The 24,641-nt window shown below is 37.4% G+C and overlaps 1 protein-coding gene across 1 annotated transcript in view; it reads right to left on the bottom strand.

The window, feature by feature from the left end:
- Positions 1 to 24,641, bottom strand: part of homer1b (homer scaffold protein 1b) — a 72,582-nt gene that overhangs the window by 12,407 nt on the left and 35,534 nt on the right. Inside the window, exons 6-8 of the mRNA XM_073048215.1 lie at positions 21,857 to 22,013; positions 18,463 to 18,573; positions 14,113 to 14,193 (exon numbers count right to left, since the gene is read on the bottom strand). Coding sequence (XP_072904316.1) covers positions 14,113 to 14,193; positions 18,463 to 18,573; positions 21,857 to 22,013 — 349 coding nt within the window. The remainder of the gene's footprint in view (positions 1 to 14,112; positions 14,194 to 18,462; positions 18,574 to 21,856; positions 22,014 to 24,641) is intronic.

The following is a 24,641-nucleotide window of genomic DNA, read 5'->3' as shown; positions in this document are numbered from 1 at the left end:
GCTTACCTTTGTACCTCATTTTTTCTTGGCGTATTGCCTTTTTTGTTATCTTCTGTTGCTCTTTAAAAGCTTCCCAGTCCTCCGGTTTCCCGCTCATCTTTGCTATGTTATACTTCTCTTTTATTTTTATACTGCCCTTTACTTCCCTCATCAGCCTCGGCCGCCCCTTACTCCCCTTAGGATCTTTCTTCCTCTTTGGAATGAACCGATCCTGCACCTTCTGCATTATTCCCAGAAATACCTGCCATTTTTGTTCCACTGTCTTCCCTGCTAGGGTATTGTTCCATTGAACTTTGGCCAGCTCCTCCCTCATAGCTCCATAGTTCCCTTTGCTCAACATCCGATTTTCCCTTCTCCTTTTTAAATTGTAAGTTAAAACATATCACATTATGGTCACTACCTCCTAATGGTTCCTTTATCTCAAGGTCCCTGATCAAATCCGGTTCATTGCACAACACTAAATCTAGAATTGCCTTCTCCCTGGTAGGCTCCAGTACAAGCTGTTCTAAGAATCCATCTCGGAGGCACTCCACAAACTCCCTTTCTTGGGGTCCAGTACCATTCTGATTCTCCCAGTCTACCTGCATGTTGAAATCCCCCATGACAACTGTATCATTACCTTTGCGACATGCCAATTTTAACTCTTCATTCAACTTACACCCTACATCCAGACTGCTGTTTGGGGGCCTGTAGATAACTCCCATTATGGTCTTTCTATCCTTAGAATTTCTCAGTTCTATCCATACTGACTCTACATCCCCAGATTCTATGTCCCCCCTCGCAAGGGACTGAATATCATTCCTCACCAATAGAGCCACCCCACCCCCTCTGCCAGTCAGTCTGTTCTTTTGATAAGATGTACATCCTTGAATATTCATTTTCCAGGCCCTGTCCGCTTGAAGCCATGTCTCAGTTATTCCCACAACATCGTACTTGACAATTTCCAACTGAGCCTCAAGCTCATCTACTTTATTCCTTATATTTTGTGCATTCATATATAATACTTTTAATTTGATGCTCCCCTCTCCTTTCATATCAATTCTTATTTCACTTGGCCATACTGTATGATGTCTTCTTGAGCTTTCTACTCCATTGATTCTGTTGTCCTTTTTAACTTTTCTTATTTTCACTTTCACTTTAACTCCATCCTTATTTCCAGTTCATCCCCTCCCCCCCACTACTTAGTTTAAACACATCCGTGTTGCAGTGGCAAACCTGTCTGCCAGAATGCTGGTCCCCCGCCTATTAAGGTGCAACCCGTCCCTTTTGTACAATTCATCCCTACCCCAAAACAGATCCCAGTGGTCCAAGAATGTAAATCCTTGCTTCCTGCACCAGTTCTTCAGCCACACATTCAGATCCATTATCTCCCTGCTCCTGCCCTCTCCAGCATGAGGAACTGGAAGCAAATCAGAGATAACCACCCTGGAAGTCCTGCTTTTCAGCCTTCTTCCAAGTTTTCTGAAGTCCCGCTGCATAATGTCCTTCCTCTTCTTCCCGATGTCATTTGTGCCGACATGCACTATCACTTCCGGCTGTCACCTTCACCCTTAAGAATTCCCTGCAATCGGTCCGTGATGTCCTGGATCCTAGCACCAGGGAAGCAACACACCATCCTTAAATCTCACCTGTTGCCGCAGAAACCCCTTTCCGTACCTCTTACTATGGAGTCCCCTACTACCACGGCTCTTCCTGATGTCTGACTCCTCGGCTCTGCTTCTGCACCAATTTTCAGCTCGCAGACCTGTCTGCCTCTCAGACTGGCAGTATCTTCTGTCCTGACAGCTTCCAAGAGAGTGAACCTGTTTACGAGAGGTACATCCCCTGGGGTCTTCTGTACTTCAAGCATCCTTTCCTTCCTCATCGTCACCCCCTTTCTCTCTTCCGGTATCCTCGGTGTAACGACCTCACTGTAGGTCCTGTCCAGAAAACCCTTGTTTTCGTGGATAAACCTGAGATCATCCAGTTCTTTCTTCAGTGCTGCAACATGCTCCTTCAGAAGCTGAATCTGGACACACTTTCCACAGCTGTAGCAGCCGGGGGCACCATCAGTATCCCTGACCTCCCACATCATGCACGTAGCACACTGAATCAGCTTAGCGGTCACGTTTTCACCCTCTGCAATTGTGCCTGGCGTAGTCTCCTCACCGAAGACTCTCGAGCCAAAGACTAGCACTTTTCACACCAGGCATTTCCCTCGACCAGGCCACTTCCCAACTTACACTTGCAACCTTGTAATTCAAAGATGAGTCATTGAGCCAAAGCTATGTATGTGTTAAAATAATACACTGCAATTTTGGCACCATGCACAATGTTAATTTGTTGATTATCCAACATCCTCTGCCCTTTTTTTTGTAATCTCTATTCCTCTACCTCTCCATGTTCATTAGATGCCAATCAATATCCACTACAAGTCAACTAATACGCTCAGCTACCCCAGCCAGCTTCCAGAATAGTTATTCCAATCCCCCAATTTTTCTTGTCACACCCATTTTGCCAATACTAACTAATGCTTCAACCTTTCATCACAATCAACATTTGGTAGGGCCCTTGATTGTTTTCCTAATTTCTTGCACTCCCCCCCCCCCCCCCACTGTCCATTGCAGAACTTGTCTGTACTTCCTATCCCAAAACCTGCACATTTAATCATGTTATGTCTCATTATTTACTTCCACCTTTCAGCATCCCAGAGGGAAGGGGTAACCCCTTATTTAAAGCACTGCTTTTAGTTCCAGTTAACTCTGCTCAAGGGTGCATTCTCTCAGCATGCACCATGAGAATCATATGAACTTCAACAAAGACCAACTCTAATCTTCATCTTCCAATAAATTAAAGCTCACCTTCTCTTCATACATCAACCCCTTCAAGCCAAGAATCAACCTAGTAAGCCACTGTAGTGTTTCTGGTACTAGCATACTTCTGCCTACTTTGGAAACTAAAACAATGTATATTATTCCAGACATGATCTTACCCAATGTCTTGTAAAGCTGCTTCCGACTCTGATATGTCATCTCCCTTTAATAAGCGCCATTTCTATCACTGTTCTTAATTATTTGCTATAAATATGCCAACTTGGTTTCATGTACAGCAACATTGTCATCCTTCTCGATTTATAATTTGCATTCTCACTCTTCTTGCCAACATGGATGACCTCACATTTTCTCCCACAGTATTCCCCATCTGCCAGCATCTTACCCACTTACTTGACCCCTTTCCAGGCTCTGCATCCACTTCTCAACTTGCTAACGCACCTAGCTTGATATCAGCAGCAAATTCAGCCGCAGTACAGCCTCTTTCTTCATCTTTGCTATAGATTATATATTAAAGCCACAACACTGATCTTTGTGATACTCCATTAGTTACAGATTGCCCATCCATAAACGACCCATTTACCCCAACTCTTGTGCTGCTCACTAGCCTATCCATTATGATATCGTCATCCCAACCACATGTACTCTTTTCTTGTGCATGTGGCATCTACTTCAATCCAACATCTGCTGGGTCCCCTTTATTCACTGTTGGCCACACACTCAAAGAACTCTAGCAAACTTAGCTGCTGCTGCATGCTCTGTTTTTCCTGTGTATCAAAGGATTCCGTCCCATTTCCATTTGGTTCTGCTTTTACATGCAGTAAAAGCAGTCCAGTCACTTGGCAGCTTTCTGTATTTCAGGTTTCTGGCACACACTCAAATTTCTAACTGTAAAAACATGTAACAGCCGAATTCATATCTTGATCAGTCGTGTGTTCCTCCAATTGTTTAAAATTTCAAACAATCAAGTGCCTTCAAACTGTACTTGAGAATTCCATTCCACTTTTTAAACGGTGAAAATCTTGGCTTCAAATGCTTCACCCTTGACTGGAAACTTTAACGCTGCCATCAAGAAATTTAACTACTTATGACAATTTTCACCTTCAGCTTTAGATCATTTCCCCCCCTCCTAAAACTAGTACTAATTCTCGATTTATCCCAGTTTGCGATACGCTAATGCACAGGCCTTGACGTTTTATCTTCATACTCAAGATCTCTGAATTTAGTGATACTTTTTGTTTTTCCATGTGGGGGAAGTAGTTTGTCATTTTTTCAGATTAGCCCATGTCTCCTTTCATCTCATTAACCCAAACAATTGAACCATGCATAAGTTTGAAAGCTTTGGCCAGATGTGGTCTATGCCATCAGATTATAATTTGACAGCACAGTTTGCTTTGCTATTACTGAACCCACCATTTTGAATCAACTGAAATAATAGAATGAAAATTATACAAAAACCTGCAGATTACCTGCAATCCCAAATAACCACAGTTTCTAATACAAAATCCTTGCACACATTCCCCCACCTAAAATTTGGACCTCCCTTCTGTGGTCAAAGTTGAAACTTCATATACCGCTTTCATATCCCAAACACTAACAAAATGTCATCTTCTCATTGTCCTATCTTTAACAACTAAATTCAAATAACCAGTTATATAGTTGAAAACATTCTGCCAATAAAACAATTCAATTATCAAAATGCCACAATTTGGACAAACTACATTTTACTGTACACTTTCGTCTTCTATCTGACTTTAACTTCCCTTGTCAATGAAATCCATGTTCCTTCTATCTTTCATGGTGGCTGGCTAGCAGGGCCGAAAGGCCTGCTCCTGCACCTATTGTCTAAGTGCCAACATCCTTCCAGAGTTCATTGCTAGCAGTGTTGAGATAATAACCCCCTGTATTAACACTGTCAGACCAAACATTCCATATAGATGTCAGATACCAGTCTCCTTGACAGGTTCTCTACTCTCAGGTCAATCTTAATAAATACAAGGAGCATGTTGTAAGTATCTCTTAAAAATGCTGATGTGTTCATCACAAGCCAAAGTCACCACTCTCCATCAGGCAGTGGCTTGCTTTGTTAAGTTCTCTATCCCCCTAACCAACAGCTGCAGATACTGGTAGGCAATGAAGGGAGAGAACCTCTCATTTGGAGGCACTGCCTTGCATGTAGTTCTATAACTACAAAGTCCACATTTGGAGAAAACCCAAATCTAGGGTAGTAACCAGCTTCAAATGCACTGATCGCCAATAACGATAGTGATATGGATGGTTGAGCTTCTGTTCCTAGCATTTTATCAACAATATGAAAAATTTCTTCAAACATTCCAACTTTTAGACAAACTTGATCTTTTTCAATTAGAAACTGCCAATACTTTTGAAAAATATGTAATGTGCACATAAAATTAAGTTCTTAGACAAATTCTGGATTAAAACCTGTATTAAATTACAAATAATTATGTAGTGATAATTTTTGAATAGTAATATTCTTCAATTACTTTGCTCTGACCCTCCTCTAACAGAGGTAACTTCTTGAAGTAGGGACAAATGTACAACCTATTTTGGTCTTTAAAATGCACGCTGGCTGGTTGATAAGATGAAATGTCTACATTCACTGAGAAAACCAAAACTTTTCAGTTTCATTTACCCACTTTATTAAAGTGTTATTGCTTTTTATTTAGATGATAAAGAACCATGTAAAATACATGGTCAGTTAACAAATTATCCATATCCAGCACTAGTACTTCACAAGCATTCATGTGAATAGGTGGCCAGGAAGAGACAAAGGAGAATCCTACACAACTCCCTAATAACAGGCACTGCTTAACTGATTTTCCACTGGTCTACAATAGGGTTGCTACATTTGTAAATGAAAGTTAACCTTTGACATGAAAACCCTTCCTTACATTCAATTTTAAATCAAACTGAAACATGAAAAAGGATCTCAAGCTTTCCCAGCATATATGATGAATAAACTCTCCTCAGGCTTCCAGCCCAGTAAAGGTATCGATTATAGCCGACTTCGATGACAAACTCTGCCATCTTCAGGGATGATGCCTGGGTATGTCTAGTTCAGTAGTATTTATACCCCCATGGTCTGTCTCTCCTGATTGGTTAGTCCTCATCCAATCAGGTTCCTGCTCTTCCACTTTGTTTATAATTAAATTCCAGTTCTTAGAGCGAGACCTTTGTCTTTGTTAAAATTCTTTTCCTCTAGTTTTTGTTTCAATGGCTTCTTTTACCAGGTGCTCCCAAAGGCTATTGGCACAGTACAGTAGTTGTCTGCCAAAGTCAATCCTATGGCCATTGTGAATGCAGTGTTCTGCTACTGCCGATTTCTCCAGGTAACCTAAAGGAATACACCTGTACTCATTGATGCAGGTTTCCACTGGGCGTCCCACCTGGCCGACATACGCTGCTTCGTATTCACAGGGAATTCTGTAAACACCAGCAGACCGGAGTCCCAGGTCATCTTTGACCCGCATAAACTGATTTGAGGATTACAGGATTGTGGACAGTATTAATCCTGTATTTCTTCAGGATCCTGTCAATCCTTCCAGAAACCGTGGAAATGTAGTACAATAGGTTTCTCCTCATTAAGTTTCCTAGTTTTTCTGTCAGCCATTTTAAAGGCCACACTGATTTCCTTCATTTTGTAGCCATTCTGTCGGTACATTGTGCATAACAGTCTTATTTCCTTGGGGAGACTCTCCTGGTCTGAAATAGTTTTTGCATAGTTAATGAAGTAGAAAGACTTTGATGGCACAAATCTACCATGCCGCGCCAATGGCTTTTCGAACGCCTGTTAAAGGAAGCCATTGAAATAAAACCAGAGGAAAGTAATTTTAACAAAGACGATGATCTTGCTCTAAGAACTAGAATTCAATTGTAAGCAATGTGAGAGAGCAGAACCCTGACTGGATGAGGACTAACCATTCAGGAGAGACGTACTATGGGAATATAAATACCACCAGACTAGATATACCCAGGCATCATCCCTGAAGAAAATGGCAGAGCTTGTCATCAAAAAGTCTTATAATTGATATTTATACCCGGCTAGAAGCCTGAGAAGAGTTTATTCATTAAAATATGATAGTTTAAGAAATTTACTTCCAAAATTCTAATTCTTTCAAATTAAGTTTACTAATTACACCAGCATTCAGAAGTCTTCTAAGACAGGGTAAATTATAATAGATGCATCAAAACCACATCCCACTAGCAGTGTAGATCACAATCTAAAGCTATGAAGTCTTTGCTAATTTGCCCTATTAAAGAACAAGCAAAAATAAGCCAAACTAAGAGGTGCCACAGTAGCAAAGAGAGTGCAATGCTATTACAGCTCAGTGTTCTGGATTTCAGGGTTCATTTCTGGCACTGTTCTATATGGAGTCCTCCCTGTGGAATGCTGTATCGCTAAATAAATCAATCTTGTGCCTCAGTTCCACTGCTTTAGAGACAGATACCCTGTGGCCTGAAGTCTGTTGATCCCAGGTCTAAATACTGTAGTTTCAATAAGGAGAAGCACTGTCGATGTTTCGGGCCGAGACCCTTCGGCCCGAAACATCAACAGTGCTTCTCCTTATAGATGCTGCCTGGCCTGCTGTGTTCCACCAGCATTTTGTGTGTGTCGTTTGAATTTCCAGCATCTGCAGATTTCCTCGTGTTTGCTGTAATCTCAATGACTATTTTCAGCTATGTGGTGAAAGAAAATAAAACATTTAAAAATCAGTATACATGAATTTCTTCTCACCTGAATTGCTTTCTGCAGCCTAGAAATGTGTTCTCTAGGTCTAAAATATTGCACACTGAAAACAGCCATCTTGTTGATCCATCTCAGCATCACCTAGGTCACCTCATTCCACTCAACACTAGTAGTACACAAGACAATTCCATCTTATTCACTTGCTCCTAAAGGGCAATCCACTCATCTCAACCCTATTGAATCTTTTCTTCACCTTTTAATGTACAAAATCCAAAATTGGACTATTACAAAGCTTTGCACAAGCTTATCAAAATTTTCTTATAGGGCAACATACCATTTGCCTGATTAAGAGGCACACAGCAGAAAACTGGTCATGTCGCAATGATGTCACTGACCATCACCTCGTTATACAAATCCTACACTTGTCCCATTATTGTCATCCTCACATTCCCATCACTTCTCCCTTCCTTGAATTCTGCCACTCACCTATGTGTTGAAAGCAATTTATATTAGCTGAGTAACCAGCACATCTTGAGGAAATCAGGGGAACCCAGAGTACCCAGGGGGAATCTCAAGATGTCTGGAGCTGAGGGAGAAGCTCAGCCAACACTGCCACTGTACTTTTAGTAAACCAGCATATTTACTTTCATTGCCTCATGAACCACCACAAAGATCCAACTGCACATTTTCTTTTTTTAGCTTTCATACCAAAGTGCATAACCTCATTTTTCCATTTTGTACTCTATTTCTAAACTATTGGCTAATCAGTAATTCAGACTACATCACCTCGAGTCATACGAAGGGAACAGAATCTTCCCAAATAACCAACTCCTGTCTTTTCATTTAAGTGACTAATTTAAACTGACAATAGCCAAGGGCTTGGTATCAACTCTTGCAGCACACCATGCTATTCTGAAAACAATCCATTTAAACTCAATAAAAAACACAAAATGCTGGCAGAACTCAGCAGGCCAGACAGCATCTATGGGAGGAGGTAATAACGATGTTTCAGGCCGAAACCCTTCATCAGGAGTGAAGTAACAGGGGATGGTCGAGGGGGGATAAGAAGTGGGGGGAGGGATAAAGTAGAGAGCTGGGAAGTGATAGGCTGGAGGGAAATGGGCTAGGGAGAAGGTGGAGAATTATGGGAAATAAAAGAGAAAGAAAGGTAGGGCTGGGGGGAGAGATTACCTCCTCCCATAGATGCTGTCTGGCCTGCTGAGTTCTGCCAGCATTTTGTATTTTTTTTTTATTTATTTCCAGCATCTGCAGATTCACTCATGTTGCCATTTAAACTCATCTACCTTTGTTTGGGGATAACATCTTAACCCCCTCCCACCTTAACCCATTATGTAAGTTATCATAATCACCCATTTGATACAAGATACTAAGACACTTGTAAGTCAATTTTCAAAATTATATCCTCAAATACTATTAGATCTGACAAGCAGTACTTGTCTCTTCAGAAAACCATTCTGATTGCCCAATCATTGATTTTACCTCTTTCCCGTTATGTACAGAATAATGCATTCCAGCATTTAGCCAGATAACTGAATCCGTTTCCTATTTTATCTCTCCTCCTTTCTGAAATAGTTTGATTTCCCTTAGAACAGGAATATAACACATTTTAAATGCTTGCATAAGAATACAGCCAATTGGTGATTAAATAGGTGATGTCAGTAGGTCAATTTCGACAAGAGAATATAGCAAGGTTCAAAGGAACTTCTAAATGTCATGATCTAGATGGGGAACAGCTGGCTCTGAGTGATTGTGCTTGGGTCAGAATGAAAGGAGACAAACAGCCACAGACAAAAAATAAAAATAGGAAGGGAAGAGGGATAAAAGAAAGGTATCATGATTGGAAGTTTAGAGAAAGGTCATGTACTTTGCCTAATCCTAATTTTTAAAATTTAGACTCTCCTGGTCCACTTACTCTCATGTAAGAAACGTGTTTAGGGAATCTGCACTGCACTCTCCCAACTGTATCTAGTCCTTCAGAGTGGTGTCATCAAGGCTTTGTATAATTGCAGAAAGACACCATTACTACCTTTGTTCAAATTGTCGGGCCATGAAAGCCAAAATTTACCTTTACAATTGCTTGTTTCACTCATGTGAGCTTTTTTTTTTATTTGTATACAAAGACAACTATATCCATTTGAACATTTTCTATTCTCTCACCTTTTAAAATAACCCACTTTTCTGACTGAACTACATGACCTCACTCGCATATTCATTTCTGATGTTCTTGTCCACTCACTTACCTTTTCCATATCCCACCCCCCACCTAAAACCAATTTTACAGGCTCTACTCAACTCCCATTTACTTCTGTATCAGCAGCAAACTTGGAAACATGACAATTTTGGGCCAAGTAGTTGATAAAAAACAGAATAGCTGGGGTCCACAATTTGCTTTGACTGTTAAGCTATTCTCAGTCATTATCAATAAATAACCCCAACTTGCAAAGGCAAGCACCTTTGACTCCAATCTCCTGCGGGGAACCATCAGAATCCACTAGTTTCCTCTCATCCATTTCTTGGTAACATTCCCAATAGACTCCAATAATCAAACACTATTTCCCTTTCATAATGTATGCTTATTCTAATCAATCCTACTGTACTTTGTGCAGCTGTGTTACTACATCCTTCTTCCCTTCTATTTATGTTAAGTTCAATAGGTCCCTTAATACAAGGAATACAAGATCTATTGAGAAATAGATAGAATTGGAAGTTTGTGTAAAGCTAGTTCCCAATATGTTCATTTATGTTGCATGTTCAAAGAAACTGATATAAAATGTCTACACTGACATTTAAGAAAAGGTGGCTAACCCAAATATTAAGTATGTAGTCATTGTGATGGATAGGATATAGAAACTGAAACTCAGCCCAGAAAAACAACGATTATGAACACACTGTTCATGCCCCTTTGGGTGGTGAATTTAATGGAGTTGCTGCTGGAGGCAGGAGAATTACAGTAGTTTCTCAGGATTCAGTTGCAGTATGTTTTGGCCTATCCAGTGCCAGATGTGAAGCAGTTTTACAGCATAGGAGGTAGAGGGAAGCATGTACAAGGAGATACAATCACCCCATTCCCAAGTCACAAATGACCCTGAATTATATCGCTCTTCCTTCATTGTTATGATGCCCAGATCTTTCTGATCACTGACGGTGCTTCACTAAATCTAAGTGGTGGGTCACCACCTCAATCAGAATGTAGAAATCTCATCATAAGGCAATAAAATTATCTATTATCAGTTACACCCTGGTATTCTCCCCAAGTTTAGTAAACTCCACTATATAATGCCACTTCTAATACAGAACAGATCAAGAAAAAAAGCATTCCACACTACAGGATGTTTGCAAACTTTTATTGAAATCAAACAAAATAAAGCTGCCCAGAAATGTGGAATCTACTATACCATTGACAAACCCCAGTCAGTTGATTTCACATGTTAAAAGGCTCTCCCACTGGAGAGATTTTCTTTTTTCCTCTGCATCAACTGGATTCAAATGCAAAGACCAAATTATTCTTAAGCTCTTGGGTCTTTCTAAATTAAAGCTCTCACTCTTTAAGAACAAATTTCTGCAGCCTCCAGCTCTGTTCTACGTTAATGCCAAGGCACAATGACCAACTTAGCTGAAAGGTCAGACTAGCCAAAAGACATGGAAAAACACATTTCTCATTTATCTGCTTTTTAAAATTGTTTCTATTTAAAATAGCAAAAAACATCATAGATAACAAAATAGTGTTAAACAAATTCATTTTGTAGATTAACAATGGATCAAGTTTTTTTTTAAACATTACCTAAACACATTAATTACTTAACATTAAAAAAATCAGTTTATATCAGTATTACATTTTTTTAAAAAAAATCCTTGATTGCCAAATTAAACCATCCAATTTTGGCATCTTTACTGTCCAGTTCATTTGTTCCAAGACACTGCAACTTCATGGGCAAACAGACATCATCCAATGTAACAATTATTCTTCCTGGTTTCAGACATTTTGTTTTGCAAAATAAAAGGCAAAACTTTCTTCTGTGTATGCTGAAGCACTTCCGCATTTAAGCTCATTTCTTCATGCAGCATCCTTCATGTCAGTCACATTAATTCTTCATCCATGCAAGTTTCCAAAACCTCAGTGGAAATTGTATGAATTGCTAAAAGATTCATTTTTAGCAACATTTCCAAGAATTACTGCACATTCTATTAAGCTCCTGGTACTTGTAATACCACAACTGCAAACGTGGCTCTTTGTGACTTAAAATTAATTGAAAGTTGCTGTAATTTTCTTGCAGGAGACTCTTTTCAAGTCTGAATTTTTTTAAAAAGCAGAAGCATTTAAGTAAAGGTGTGCTCATTTATCAAAGGCTTGAGAAAAGGTGCACCAATTTCTTGTATATTGTATGATTTTTTTTATTGCTGAATATACGTAGAAATCAGATAACTTGCCATTTATGGCTGTTTTAACGACCGATTTCTTTCCATAGTTAGCAAAATGAAATCAACGTCAACAATTTTTCTGTTCTCTACTTTTGAGCATTGCTAGAGTATGTCCAACTTTTAAGCAAATTCATGGTCAATGCTTAGCAACAACTTCAATGTTAGCACTTAAACAAGTTCATTGTTAAAAACAGTCCATAACTTTTAAACTAGTGTCTTTTTAATAAGTTAGCTAATGAACTCAAAAACAAACTTCAAGTTTGCCATTGTACTTAAAGGCAATTTTATATTCATGATCTTTTAAATGGTCTCTACACTTGGACTAGAAACAGCTTCCACATAATTCTGCCCATGTAGAAGTGGACCACAGTTAAGGAGTACAAGGTTTCTTAAAGTCTGAGTTATCTAAGCACACACTCTTCACAGCTTACAACAATACAAATCAAACAGCTTTCAAGATTTTTATCCAGAATATTAAATATCAGACTTAGTATAGAAATGAAACAAGATGTGATACCAATGATTACCATAAAATCTGTATTTTGTGCTTACTGTGTTCTAGTTTGACCCCAAATACAGAGTAAATGACAGAAATGGAACCCAATTTCAAATAACATGCCTGTATTATTACTTTTCAGAAACTTGAATTATCATTGATCTGGTGTTTGGGAGATGTTTGATTACAAAGGCAGCACTTTCTCAACATTTGACAACTACCATGAGTTACAGAATTTTTAAAAATGAAGATTTCCACTGATATTTATTCAGACCAAAATAATTATTTAAGTGACAGATTTAAAAGTCTGTTGTCTGAACTTGGAAAGCTCAAACAATCAACATCTCCCAAATAGAGCCCCCAGAAAAAAACAATTCATTTGTACCTCATTGAGATTTCCTTCCCCGATTGCAAGGATTTTTTAGATATAACCCACACATTGAATATAATAGCCAACAAAACACTATTTGGAATAAGGATACTGGTCTACGTTTAAATCAAAGCACTAAGAAACAAACGTTTTCTTTAGAAAAAGTGAAAAAGAGAGGAATGCTCTTTAAACATTCAATGGAGCACTGTGACTCTCCTCTAAAATTAAATGTAGGTCACTTTATTCAAGTGCAGAGTTGCCAGCAGGCATCTCAGATGGGCCAGGATCTTACAATTATTATTAAATAGCAATACTGGTTTGTTAAGCTATGGGTTGCTGCCACACCTTACATAGGATTTCTGAATCTTGGCAAGATTACTGGAGATTAAAATTTAGCTTTCAACTTCTTTGAATTAGCAACACTTGCCATGGATTTAACAATGATTATCCATGTTTTACTCTAAAGGTAGTGACTCTTTAGTAACTGTACTCTGAGCACCTTTTAGATTCTGCACAAAATTCACAAAGCATTTGGACAAGATCATCATCCACCATAGAATAATTTTTGAAGCATCTATCGATGACCAATAGTATAGCAAAATTTTACTCAGCTTATGAAGTCATTTTACCATCAAGGGTGGAAAGATTCTTAATTTACACTGTTCCATTAATTCTAGCTTTTAAACAAAAAAGTTGAAATATTGTTTATGATGGTTTTAATAATGGCAAACAGGTGAATAGGGTCAATTATAAACTAGTTTCATTTGGTCAGTTTGCAGATATAGGCCATCTGCCATTCCAAAATTTAAGCTGTGATTGGAAATACCAATCTAATCTCTTTGGAGTATCTGCTACTTTAAGTGCATTTAGTGTAAGCATACAAAGCCTTAGCAAAGCATGGTACATCTTGGAAAATGTGTTAACCCCATACTGAGCCAGCTGTGCCAGTATTTTCTTGTAAATCAGTACTATTTAGATGATAAAAGTTATGCACAAACATTTGTATCTATATTTGTAGAATCAACCACTTTTGACCTTATCCTCCTCCCAGAATCAGTCTTCTTGAACTGAAAAGCACCATCTGGTTGGAATGTTCTTACAGTATTATCAGAAGGCACTACTGATTGTTCAGAAATTTTATAAAGTTGCAGAAAATTCTACAATCAAAGTTGTGTGCATTTCTGACTAGAAGATGAAATACAGCAGTAACAAAGATCAGGATCTAAAGAGAAGTTACACAAGAATGGCCAAGGAATCTGAATGACGGGGGGCCAGCTGCAACATTTACCTGTAATTGTTGTGACAGTGTGTCTCTCTGTGCCTCCAGATCCCTAGCTCCTTCAATATCCTTCTTTAGCCGCTCAATTTCCTACACAAAAAGATGCTAGCATCAGTGATCATATTACAACTGGATAACGAAGAGATCATTTAGTTACATGCCCCATTAATAATATTCTAAAGATAAAAGGCTCTGTATATAGAGACACATGTCTATTTCTCATTTCTGCAAGAATCTAATTTTCTAGAATTAGATAATGGATGAATTAACCGAAATCAATATTTAACAACCATTTCATGTTATTGACAAATGAAAACCCACAATTACAATTGTCATAGTACAAATGATAACCCAATCATATCTAGCTGATAATATTCTAATTCAGAAGTAAGAATCCTATCAAGTTTAACCTGCTTTAACTTAGGTGCAATCTCAACCTTTTAAACAGAAAATATTTAAAGAGTGCCAAATTATTTGGTTGTCACTGATTGTAAAAGACAAACTCTTTTCTTCCTGCTCCAGGGTATATTAAAGACCCTGGTTCCTAAAATATCAGGAGAGAATTCCTCCAACATTGTGGTTAAGTTTTCCCTCAATGAGTATCAAAATCATATTCACCAAGAACTTGCATGATATACCATTTAATTTAAAAGTTAATGTTATACCATGCAATGCCTTAGGGCTTTCTGTTGAATGTGAAAAGTCCATAGTAAACAAAATCTCTTTAGTCCCAATGAATTGTAAGTTCAGAAGTGATTAAGCCATTGAAACTAATTTTAAACCTGGTGTGGAACAAAAAAATTATGAAAATAAACCATTATGCTCAAATCAGTACATAATCAAGTGATTAGTGTAATCCTATCGTGTTCATTAAGATAGAATAAAAACTTCCTAAAAATCCGATGTCTTCATGTTAAAAAGCAATTCTCAAGATAAATAGTTATTTGATTAAGAGGCCAAGAGAAGAGGATGGGGAAGAAATTATTTCAAAAGCAAAGTTTAGTAACTCAATCTGCAAATGTATTAATAAAAATATCAAAAGTGAGACAGCACCCCAATAATAATAATTTCTTAAAGAACGAACAATAGTTGGGGGAGACAGTTACTTTACACCACACCAGTGCATGCGAAACAGAAAGATAGCTGACAAAAGTACATTTTGAAAGGGTCAAAGGGTGAGATAAGCAATAGTTAAAAAAGGGTATTTAGAAAGGTCAGAACATCTAAAATGATGTATTACAATATGTATTGGGAGTGTGAAAATCAAAGCAGCATTTCATAAATCCAATAACTGCATATGAGAACTGATCAGTATCAATACAGAACCACATTTTAATTGAAGAGTCACTACTGGTATAGATTGTAGCAAAGAAAATGTTGAGGATTAGATAATAACATATACAGGGAAAGAGAAAAACTTAATTAGATGGCACTGATGTGCAAAGCAATAACTGTGCTTAGACAATTTAAATTTTGAGGATCCAACAGGTATGACAGAAAGGGAGGGGCATATGGAACTGGGGCAGCCATTATGTTGAGAGATTTCTGAAAATGAAATAATGCTTGAGGATCGAAGAAATAAAATAGGATGAAAATTGAGGTTAATAACAGTTACTGCTAAATGGTTATAAGTAATAGTGTCAGTTCTGCAGTATTTTTATTGACTCAAATATGACAAAATGCAAAGCTTATTAATTTCTCAAAAAGACAAGGGAAATTGTAACATTACTTACAAGTAAGAATTGGGTTTAAAAGTGGCAGCTGGAATTTAATTTTTTTTTAAAAAATGGGATGCATTTTGGAGAAAAAAAAACTAGACCGAATCACAACTAGTCAGTGTGTGGAAATACATCTTTATAAAATATTGAAATGCAATCTTCACTCCAGTAAGACTACATTTTCTTGTAAAGGTGCAGAGTTTTCTAACTTGAACCAATGATATCTTGTTATGGTGCGGACATGCCCTGAAATTATGGTAAGAACATAGGCAATTGCTTATACTATAACTATCTTATTTGTGTCTTTTATTGTTTAACATACTTGTTAGGTCACCCATCAGCTCATGATGCTCCAGAAAAAAAAACAAGTTTGTCCAAACTTTCCTTACAGTTAATAATCCAATCCAGGTAACATCCTGGTGCACCCCTTCTGCACCTTCTCCAAAGCATCCACATCCTTTCTACTGTGGCAAACGGAACTGCACACAATACTCTAAATGTGATTTAACAGAAGCTTTATACAGCTACAACATGACTTTCCCATTTTTACACTCAAATCCCTAAACAATGAAAGTAAGCATGCTCTATGCATCCATTTGTGTAGAATGGTGCTGAGACCACATCTGAACGGATGTGATTATGCTGAAAACAATGCAGAAAAGATTCACAAGGATATTGCCAAGACCAGAGGATTTGAGTTATGAAGATATATATAGGCAAGGCTGTTTTCGCTGAAGCAAAGGAAGCTGAGGGATAACCTTGAAGATGGTTTATGAAATCATAAGGTGGACAGTCAGTCTTTTCCCCTCCAGAGTTAGGAGAGTCTAACACTAGAGGTTTAAGGTGAGAGGGGGTAGCTTTTAACGGAGACCTGAAGGGGAAGTTATTCACTACACAGAGGGCACATCTGAAATAACTGCCAGACGAAGTGGTACAATTACAACTTCTGAAAGGCATTTGAACAGGTTCATGGACAGGAAAGGTTTAGAGCGATATGGATCAAATGCAGGAAAATGGGATTTGCTTAAGAAGGCTGCTTGGGTTGGTCTGATGGACGCATTTCCATGCTCAATAACTATGACATGTTACCACTTTCAGGCAGCTGTAGACTTGCACCCCATGACCCCTCTGTACATCACTATTCCCCAGGATCCTGCCATCTACTGTATACTTTCCCCTTGATTTGTCCTCTCACTACATAACACCTGAATGTCCAGATTCAACTTCACCTGATATTTCATCATCCAAATTTCCAGCTGATCCAACTCCAATTTTTGTGTCATTTGGATCCAGCTGGATTCAGTCCAATGAAATATTCAATGCAATTTTCATCCTAAATCCTAACAGATACACACCCAATGTCTGTACTACAGACAAGAGGCAAGTCTATATTTCATAATATAGAGTTCAATGCTCACTAACTTTAAAGCGATCATAAAAACAAAAGACTGAGCAGCATAAAGATATAATCACTATGCAGCTTTTAATTCCCAAACTTAACTAGTTTCAATCTACATTGAGCAAGCAAGCACAATAGAGTGTAATCAATCATGGGCACTACCTGAATGCCAGTACATTTACTTGACAAACAACACACAAGTCAATAATTTAAACCATCTGTTCCATTCAGTATCTAAAATACTGTATGGACATTAGCTGGTTGCTCTGCTCACAGCAGTACAATCCAAGTTTCTCAGCAAATTATGGCACTTATTCAAAGACAATGGCCTAATTTGTAGTTGTTGCCACCAAAAATAAAATCAGCATTATAACAAATTCTTCATTTATAGAAGGCAAACTTTTGAGTTAAAGCATGGAAAAGCCTAGAGATAGGCCATCACCTCAGTTAGAGTAACAAAGTTTTGGAGTCATATTGACAGCTGCTATATAAAACTGATATACAAATATACAATGGTTGTATATCAAATATAATGGTAATCAACTCATGCAGACTTCCACAGGAAGGCAGGTTATAGAACTACCTGATAAAAGTTTTTATATTATAAATAGTTTTACCATGGTAGATGCCACATAATTTACCAAAGTTGAAGAGTGCAGTATTAGCCATTGTCAGAACAAAATTAAATAAGCAAATAAATTTATAAAATGTAGGAGATGCATCAAAATGTGAATTCCCCATCATGTCAATCCAGACAAAACAAGACTAAATAGAGGATGAAGGAAAAGACATTGAGAGAATATAGGAAGTTGTTGGGTAAATATGATTAGAACCATCTGCTTGCATTATGAGCAACACCAAAATGGGCTGGTTTAGATGAACAGCCAAAGTCCAGGATGTAACATTTAGGCATTTCTTTAAGTCAGATAAGGAATCAAAGAAATCTAAGAGTACAAAATCATTGTTCCAATCCAAAATTTAATACTGCAATTGCACAGGAGTAAAAACTTAATCCAAACAAACAGACTGGGTGGACAGAATAAACCCATTCTGCTCCTATATCTATGGTCTAATAGAACAATGATTTACATCCTACTGAAAAACTTGGAACTGCACTTCATCAAAATAGCTGCATTGCACAGCAATATATATGGAAGGAAATCTACACAAACTTGATAGACCAGGTCTACTGTTCAGAAAGATTTCAATTGTACATTATGTTCAAATAGATTAAGCCCTTACCTCCTCTTTGTCTTTCATTTGTGCCTCTAGTTCTTCTATTGTTCTGTTCAATTCAGTTTTATGTGTCTTGAGTACATTTGCCTGCCCACTTAGACATTCAAGTTCAGAAACCTGAATTTAGAAAGACATCAAATGACTAGACTCAAACACATTTACCCAACTCAAAAGTTTGAACTCGAAGCATAATGAATCCCCAGATCAAAATTTCATGGACTATATGCATTAAAAATTTCTATAATTCCTGTACAAGATCCTCACATTTGAGGCAAATGGAGAAACCTGACTTTATGGACTACATGGCCTAGTTAATAGCATTGAGGTTGAAGGGAAATAAAAGCTTAAAGGAACTGCTTTCGTAGAATTTTGGTAGTATAAAGAAAATTATTTTGCCTTGTCATAAAGCACAAATATACGCTTAATTAAAAAATACCTTTTAACATGAAACAGATTTCTCCTCCCATTGGCTACTCTTTGCTATTACTTCATGCATTAGAACATTGAGCACTACATGTCCCCTTGACTAGCAATCATACTACATAAAGATTGAACGTGTCAAAGTAGGTCATCAATGTAAGGAATTACAGGTGGAAAAATGTTCAAGTGCATTTAAGATTACATATCCAAAACATTAAAGACTTCTGATAAATTTATTACTGAGAATTAAAACATTTGTAACATTGGGTGTATAGATCAGGACAATTCTGACCGATGTAGAAAGTGGACTGCCCATCTTACAGTAAAAAAACTGCACAAACGTAAACCAGAATATAAAATCATAAACATATCATAACCATGTGTGTGTCTGTCTCAAACCTTATGCTTCAATTCTTAAAACAGTAAAACAGGTATATAGTTATGAATTCTCCAGCTCAACTTATCCTTTTCATATTCTACTATTTCTTGCAGGGTATACAAACACAAGAACCCAAAGGTTAGCCCACATGCTCTCTCATTCATTTCATGGACAAGATTTTGACACAAGGGGGCAGACTGACTAAACTGTAAAAGCAGATATTCAAACTTTTGCCTGTTCCCAAGCCACTCAAACCCACATGAATTCTTGCCACTAACAATTGCAAACTCTGATGAGTTAGCTAGACTCTCAATCAGCTGATGGTACACAAACATGTTATTAAATTTTAAATTCCTGTTCTAGATCGTACTTCACTGACAATTTTAGAAAAGCTAAGCAACAAGTTCAGTTATGGTAGTGCAACATGAAGTAATACCTCATTTTTATTATATGGAGTTTATTAACATCAGGATTTTCTTTTTAAAATTCAAATAGGCTGCTCCGACTTGATTTGCAAGATCATTTATACAAATTCATAGTTATACAACATCCTTCATTGCGACTAGATCAGGACAAAATACTATATATCTAAGTATGCATTATCTTTTCTATGATACAGATATTTCACTATGATCTTTATTCATAATGTCAGAAGCAAACACTTAATCCACACTAGGTCTGTCTTTTTTCAATGATAGTTAAACAAATTCAATAATAATATTTGTATTATATTAAAGACAAGCTATGCCAAATGATTTGGAACAAGTTATTTGCTTCAAAACATTGTTATCAAGCAATTGTTTTAAATATTGCAATCTGCAAAGTACTAAAATTACAAGGTGCAGCCTGTTCCAAATGACCCAAAACGCAAACCATGATATTAGCAATATGCAGGAGGGTAGATAAACCAAGAACTCCTGGCTCAATCTGGCTTAAAAGCATAAAGCAATAATACCTATAATCTATTTTGTTTTGCAAATCAAGATGTGCACATTGCATGAATGTTTTGAAATTTGGCAAAGGATTAGGCAGAATTTGCACAAGTGATGACTTGTCTCCCTTTCTAAACTTATAAAGTTCACCCGATTTATAGTTTTATACGATAGATTATTCTTTGCCTTGAGGACAAATTTGCCTTCCCAACCCAAAGTCAGCTGTAACACAAGCAGAAGATCAACTTAGTCCCTTGGCACTGAGTGTTAGAAACTATGCCATCTAAACCCTGGAGCTAAATTAGCTCCTTTCCCTTACTGTGGAGGCATCTGTCCCCTCTTGCCAGTACTGTAGAAAAGCTAATCCTTTTTTTTCCCTGCTGGATCTCCAATAAACTGCTGTAACTTTCATATAGCTCTTGCAATATTACCAATTTAAAATAAAATCAAGGACACAAGCTTTACCACTGCAACTTTATCTCTGGATCAGATTAGCATACAATGCATACTACAACATCTTAAATTTCAGCTAAATGCTCTTAAATGCACAATGTAATACTAAATTGAACACAATCTGAAATGTATCTATTCATCATCTAGATTTGCCTTTCCCTAAAGTTTCACCAAGTATGCACAATTATTCTTCATGATACACCATTCTGAGAAATTAGTTTATGCTTATCTCTGAAAACAGCAACATTAACTGCTCTACATAGGATACCACCTGACATCAATTGACATATGCTTATAAATATGGCAATTAATTTTCAACTTTGAAAATATGAATGTCATGCAAGCATAGTTTTTGCAATAAGATCCTGCTGAGAATTAATAACTTCTGTTTTAATCAGTAAAGAAACTTGGTCTGAGGATAAAAACTGTATATAACTAAATTCTAGCCATTGAAAATACAAAATTTTCCCAGGATGCAAGATTCAGTCTTGGACCAGAAGACACAGGAGCAAAATTACACCAATTGGCACATAACTGATTTATTATCCCTCTCAACCCCATTTTCCTATCTTCTCTCCGTAACCTCTGATGCCCTGACTAATCAAGAACCTATCCACCTCTGTTTCAAATATAAAGAATGAATTAGCCTTCATTGCCTGTAGCATTGAATTCCACGGATTTACCATTCCCTGGCTAAAGAAATTCCTCACTTCTGTTCTAAGCATACATCCTTCTATTCTGAGGCTGTACCCTCTGGTCCTAGAAGCCTGTGTTATAGGAACCATTCTCTCCACATCCATTCAGTTTGAGCCTCCTTCTCTAAACTTCAGCAAGTACAGGCACACGGACATCAAATGTTTCTCATATGTTAATCCTTTCATTCCTGGGATCATTCTCATGAACCTCCTCTGGACCCTCTGAACCCTTACACTTGAAGATCTGGATAATTAACAAAACAGAGCTGAAGATCCACTCAGAGATTTGTTGCTTAATCAGACTGTGCAATCTTGATGAATTCTGCAAGCCCAAAACTAGATCCAGAAATATACACAAAGCCCCCTTGGACAAAATATGAAATTGCAATTAATCAAATCACAATTCTAGACTAATTGAATGTAAAAGTTTTTGAACTAATTGAACTAATCTGCCACAATTGTTTATGTGGAACTACTATTTTATACACCTCTGCCCAGAACGGCAACGTATCAATACATACTCTTTTGTGTAAACGTTCTGCCTCGTCCTGGTAAGCAGTGAGTTGTTGCTTCCATTGTTTAACATTGGCAGTAGATTCCAGGAGTGCTGCTGTAAGTTTAGCATTGTTGGATTTTAATGTCGCCAGTTCAGACTCCCAGTGCTTTCCTATTGTAGTGCTACGAAAAGAAATTGGTATTAAGCATTGTGCAAAATTTCAGAATGTTAAAAAAGCTAACATTAAAGACAAAGATAATTTGTCCTCTGTTTGCTTATACATCAAAACACTTCTATCTTGTCCCACAAATACTGTTCACCTGCCCACTAAAATACACACACCTGTTTTCCTATCCATCAAAATACTTCTCATCTTGTCTTCTCTTTCCTTGTAAACTATCTCAAGGCCAACTTCCTTTGGCATTCTAATATTGTTGAACACAGAACAAATCTGAGTGAACTGGATACAGACGGTCATTCTTCTCAAATTCCATTACTCATACCCTGAATTTCTTTTTGCCCTCCCCAGCAGCTTCTCACTATGCTCCTCATCACCTAAACAGAAAAAAGCCCAGCATTCTGGCCATGCTTTTGAGTGAATCTAACAACTTCTTTGGCAGATCTTATTTTCTCCTTTTCTGCTGACCTAACAGTTTAAAATTATTGGCTGCAGTCTACCAACACTGCAAGACTTGTGCCCAAGACAAAGTGGGCAGGAAAATTATTGCGGACACTATCGACCCAGTAAACTACCTTTTCCAAAAGTTTCCTTCTGGAAAGTACTATAGGGCTCTTAAAACAAAAACTTCATGCCATCTTAAAAATTTCTTCACTTCGACAGTTAATCTAAACAACATTCCAGTTAGCCCCACCTCTGTATACATCAGTTACTGCACTGTAATCACTTCAAACCACTTTTTATAATGTTTATATTGTACATACATTCTGATATGTATTTGTACACATTTTATTTCATATCAGTGCTTTAACCTTAAAATTTTTTATAATTCTATTTGTTAAATACTTTTTTTCATGTATGTCATGGCAACATACCACAGTAAATTTCTAATACATTCCTAATGTATATAGGAAATAAAGTTGATCCTTAACCTATTATAAAGATTGTTCCACTGAAAGTGATGGAAACTTTCTGTAGTTTCGCCTGAATTTCGTTGTTTCCTCAGTCTAGTCCAAAACATGAGAAGCCAAATCTTCAATTTTTCAGTATCAGTAACTATTAGCTTGGAAATTTACCATGATCACGTATTAACATTTCAAATTGGGTTCAGTCAGAAGGTCCAACTCCTGCAAACTGACCATCTGTGACCCTGAACTCAAAAGCTGTTTAAACCAAGGCGGCAGAACTAAGTGGGTCATTTGCAAAAAAGCTGAACAGTTAGTGATTAATGAGCTTACACTTTACCTCACCAGAAATGGCCATACCTACTTTAATTATTAATTTTTCCACTTTTTTGATAAAGCACTGAAGACTTTATTTTAAAAGACAGGACCCATTTGCTATTTAAGTACGAATTAATCCTCACTTCTGTTGACTATGCAAGTTCATTGCTAAATTTAATGAGAATGTTGATAAAGTGATTTCCAAGGTCTGGCTCAGCTTCTGTTTTTCCTTTCACTGTACAAGAACTTTAAAAATTCTTAATCTGTTCGACTTAATATTGATAACATTTTCATAAAGTTCTTCATTTTTCATATTTCTAAAGGGGAAAGTTAAAATCCCACCATTCAATAAATTGACAACACTGTTTCCTTTACAACATTCTAATAAAAGATAGTCTTATTTCTCCACTTTATCCTATGGGAGTGAAAAGCAGACTTTTATCTTGTGCTTACGCAAATCAGTTCCTTCAGTAACTACTGAACTACTAGAAGTAACTACTAGAATTTTAAAAAGCTCAGTGATCTGCCAATCAATCTAGATTCCCCCCCCCCCAGAAAAATGGGAAAAATAACAATATCCTATGAATCCAACAACTTGAGATTTCAACAAGTACACAGCTTAACATGGAAACCCTTAAGTTACTGTCAGTGACGCGGCATCCTACCCAATGTCTACTATTAGCAGCCTTCTCCACGGCAATGAAGAACAATCTTGACCCAGTTCTGGACAAATCATTTATTCCTCGTGGATTTTCTGGTGAAGTTATCAAAAGGCACAAATACCAAGCAACATGGGTCTTTCACAAATATTGTATACTGTAATCATTTACATGGATACTAGTTTTCTTTAATATTAATATTTATCTTAAATCAGACATCCCAATCCTTACTTGACACCATATATGCCATTTGAAAAGTTAAAATATTCTGTTTTTTGTTTCTAGTGAATGTCTGCTCTGCAAACTTAGTAACATGAGTTCTAAATGCATGGGATTATTTTGAACTGGTGATTAATACCAACAGAACTGTATAAAGTCAGATGCTCACCATTAGGGTCTTCAGGTTTCTGAAGTGAGCTTTCTTCTGGACAGGCAGTGGGTGCTGTTATTTACCACATTTGCCAACCAGTCAGGAGGTCATTTCAGCCAACTGAGTTAAAGCCAAATGACGGTACAATCCCATTCCCCCAATAATTTTCACAACCATATTACCTTCCCCCATCAGTTCCTCTCAGATTCTGCCACTCAACAACATATTAGAGACTGTTTACAGTGGTCAATTCACCTACCAATCTACACATTGTTGGGATGTGGGAGAAAACCAGAGAACCCTGGGGGAACCCATGTAGTCACGGGAGTATGCGGAAACATCACAGACAACAGTAGAAGTCAGGATTGAATCTAGATCAC

The sequence above is a fragment of the Hemitrygon akajei genome, chromosome 6 (genome assembly GCF_048418815.1).
Source record: "Hemitrygon akajei chromosome 6, sHemAka1.3, whole genome shotgun sequence".
NCBI classification, from domain to species: domain Eukaryota; kingdom Metazoa; phylum Chordata; class Chondrichthyes; order Myliobatiformes; family Dasyatidae; genus Hemitrygon; species Hemitrygon akajei.
The sequence above is the reverse complement of the archived record's forward strand: the minus strand, read 5'-3'. Positions and strand labels throughout refer to the sequence as shown.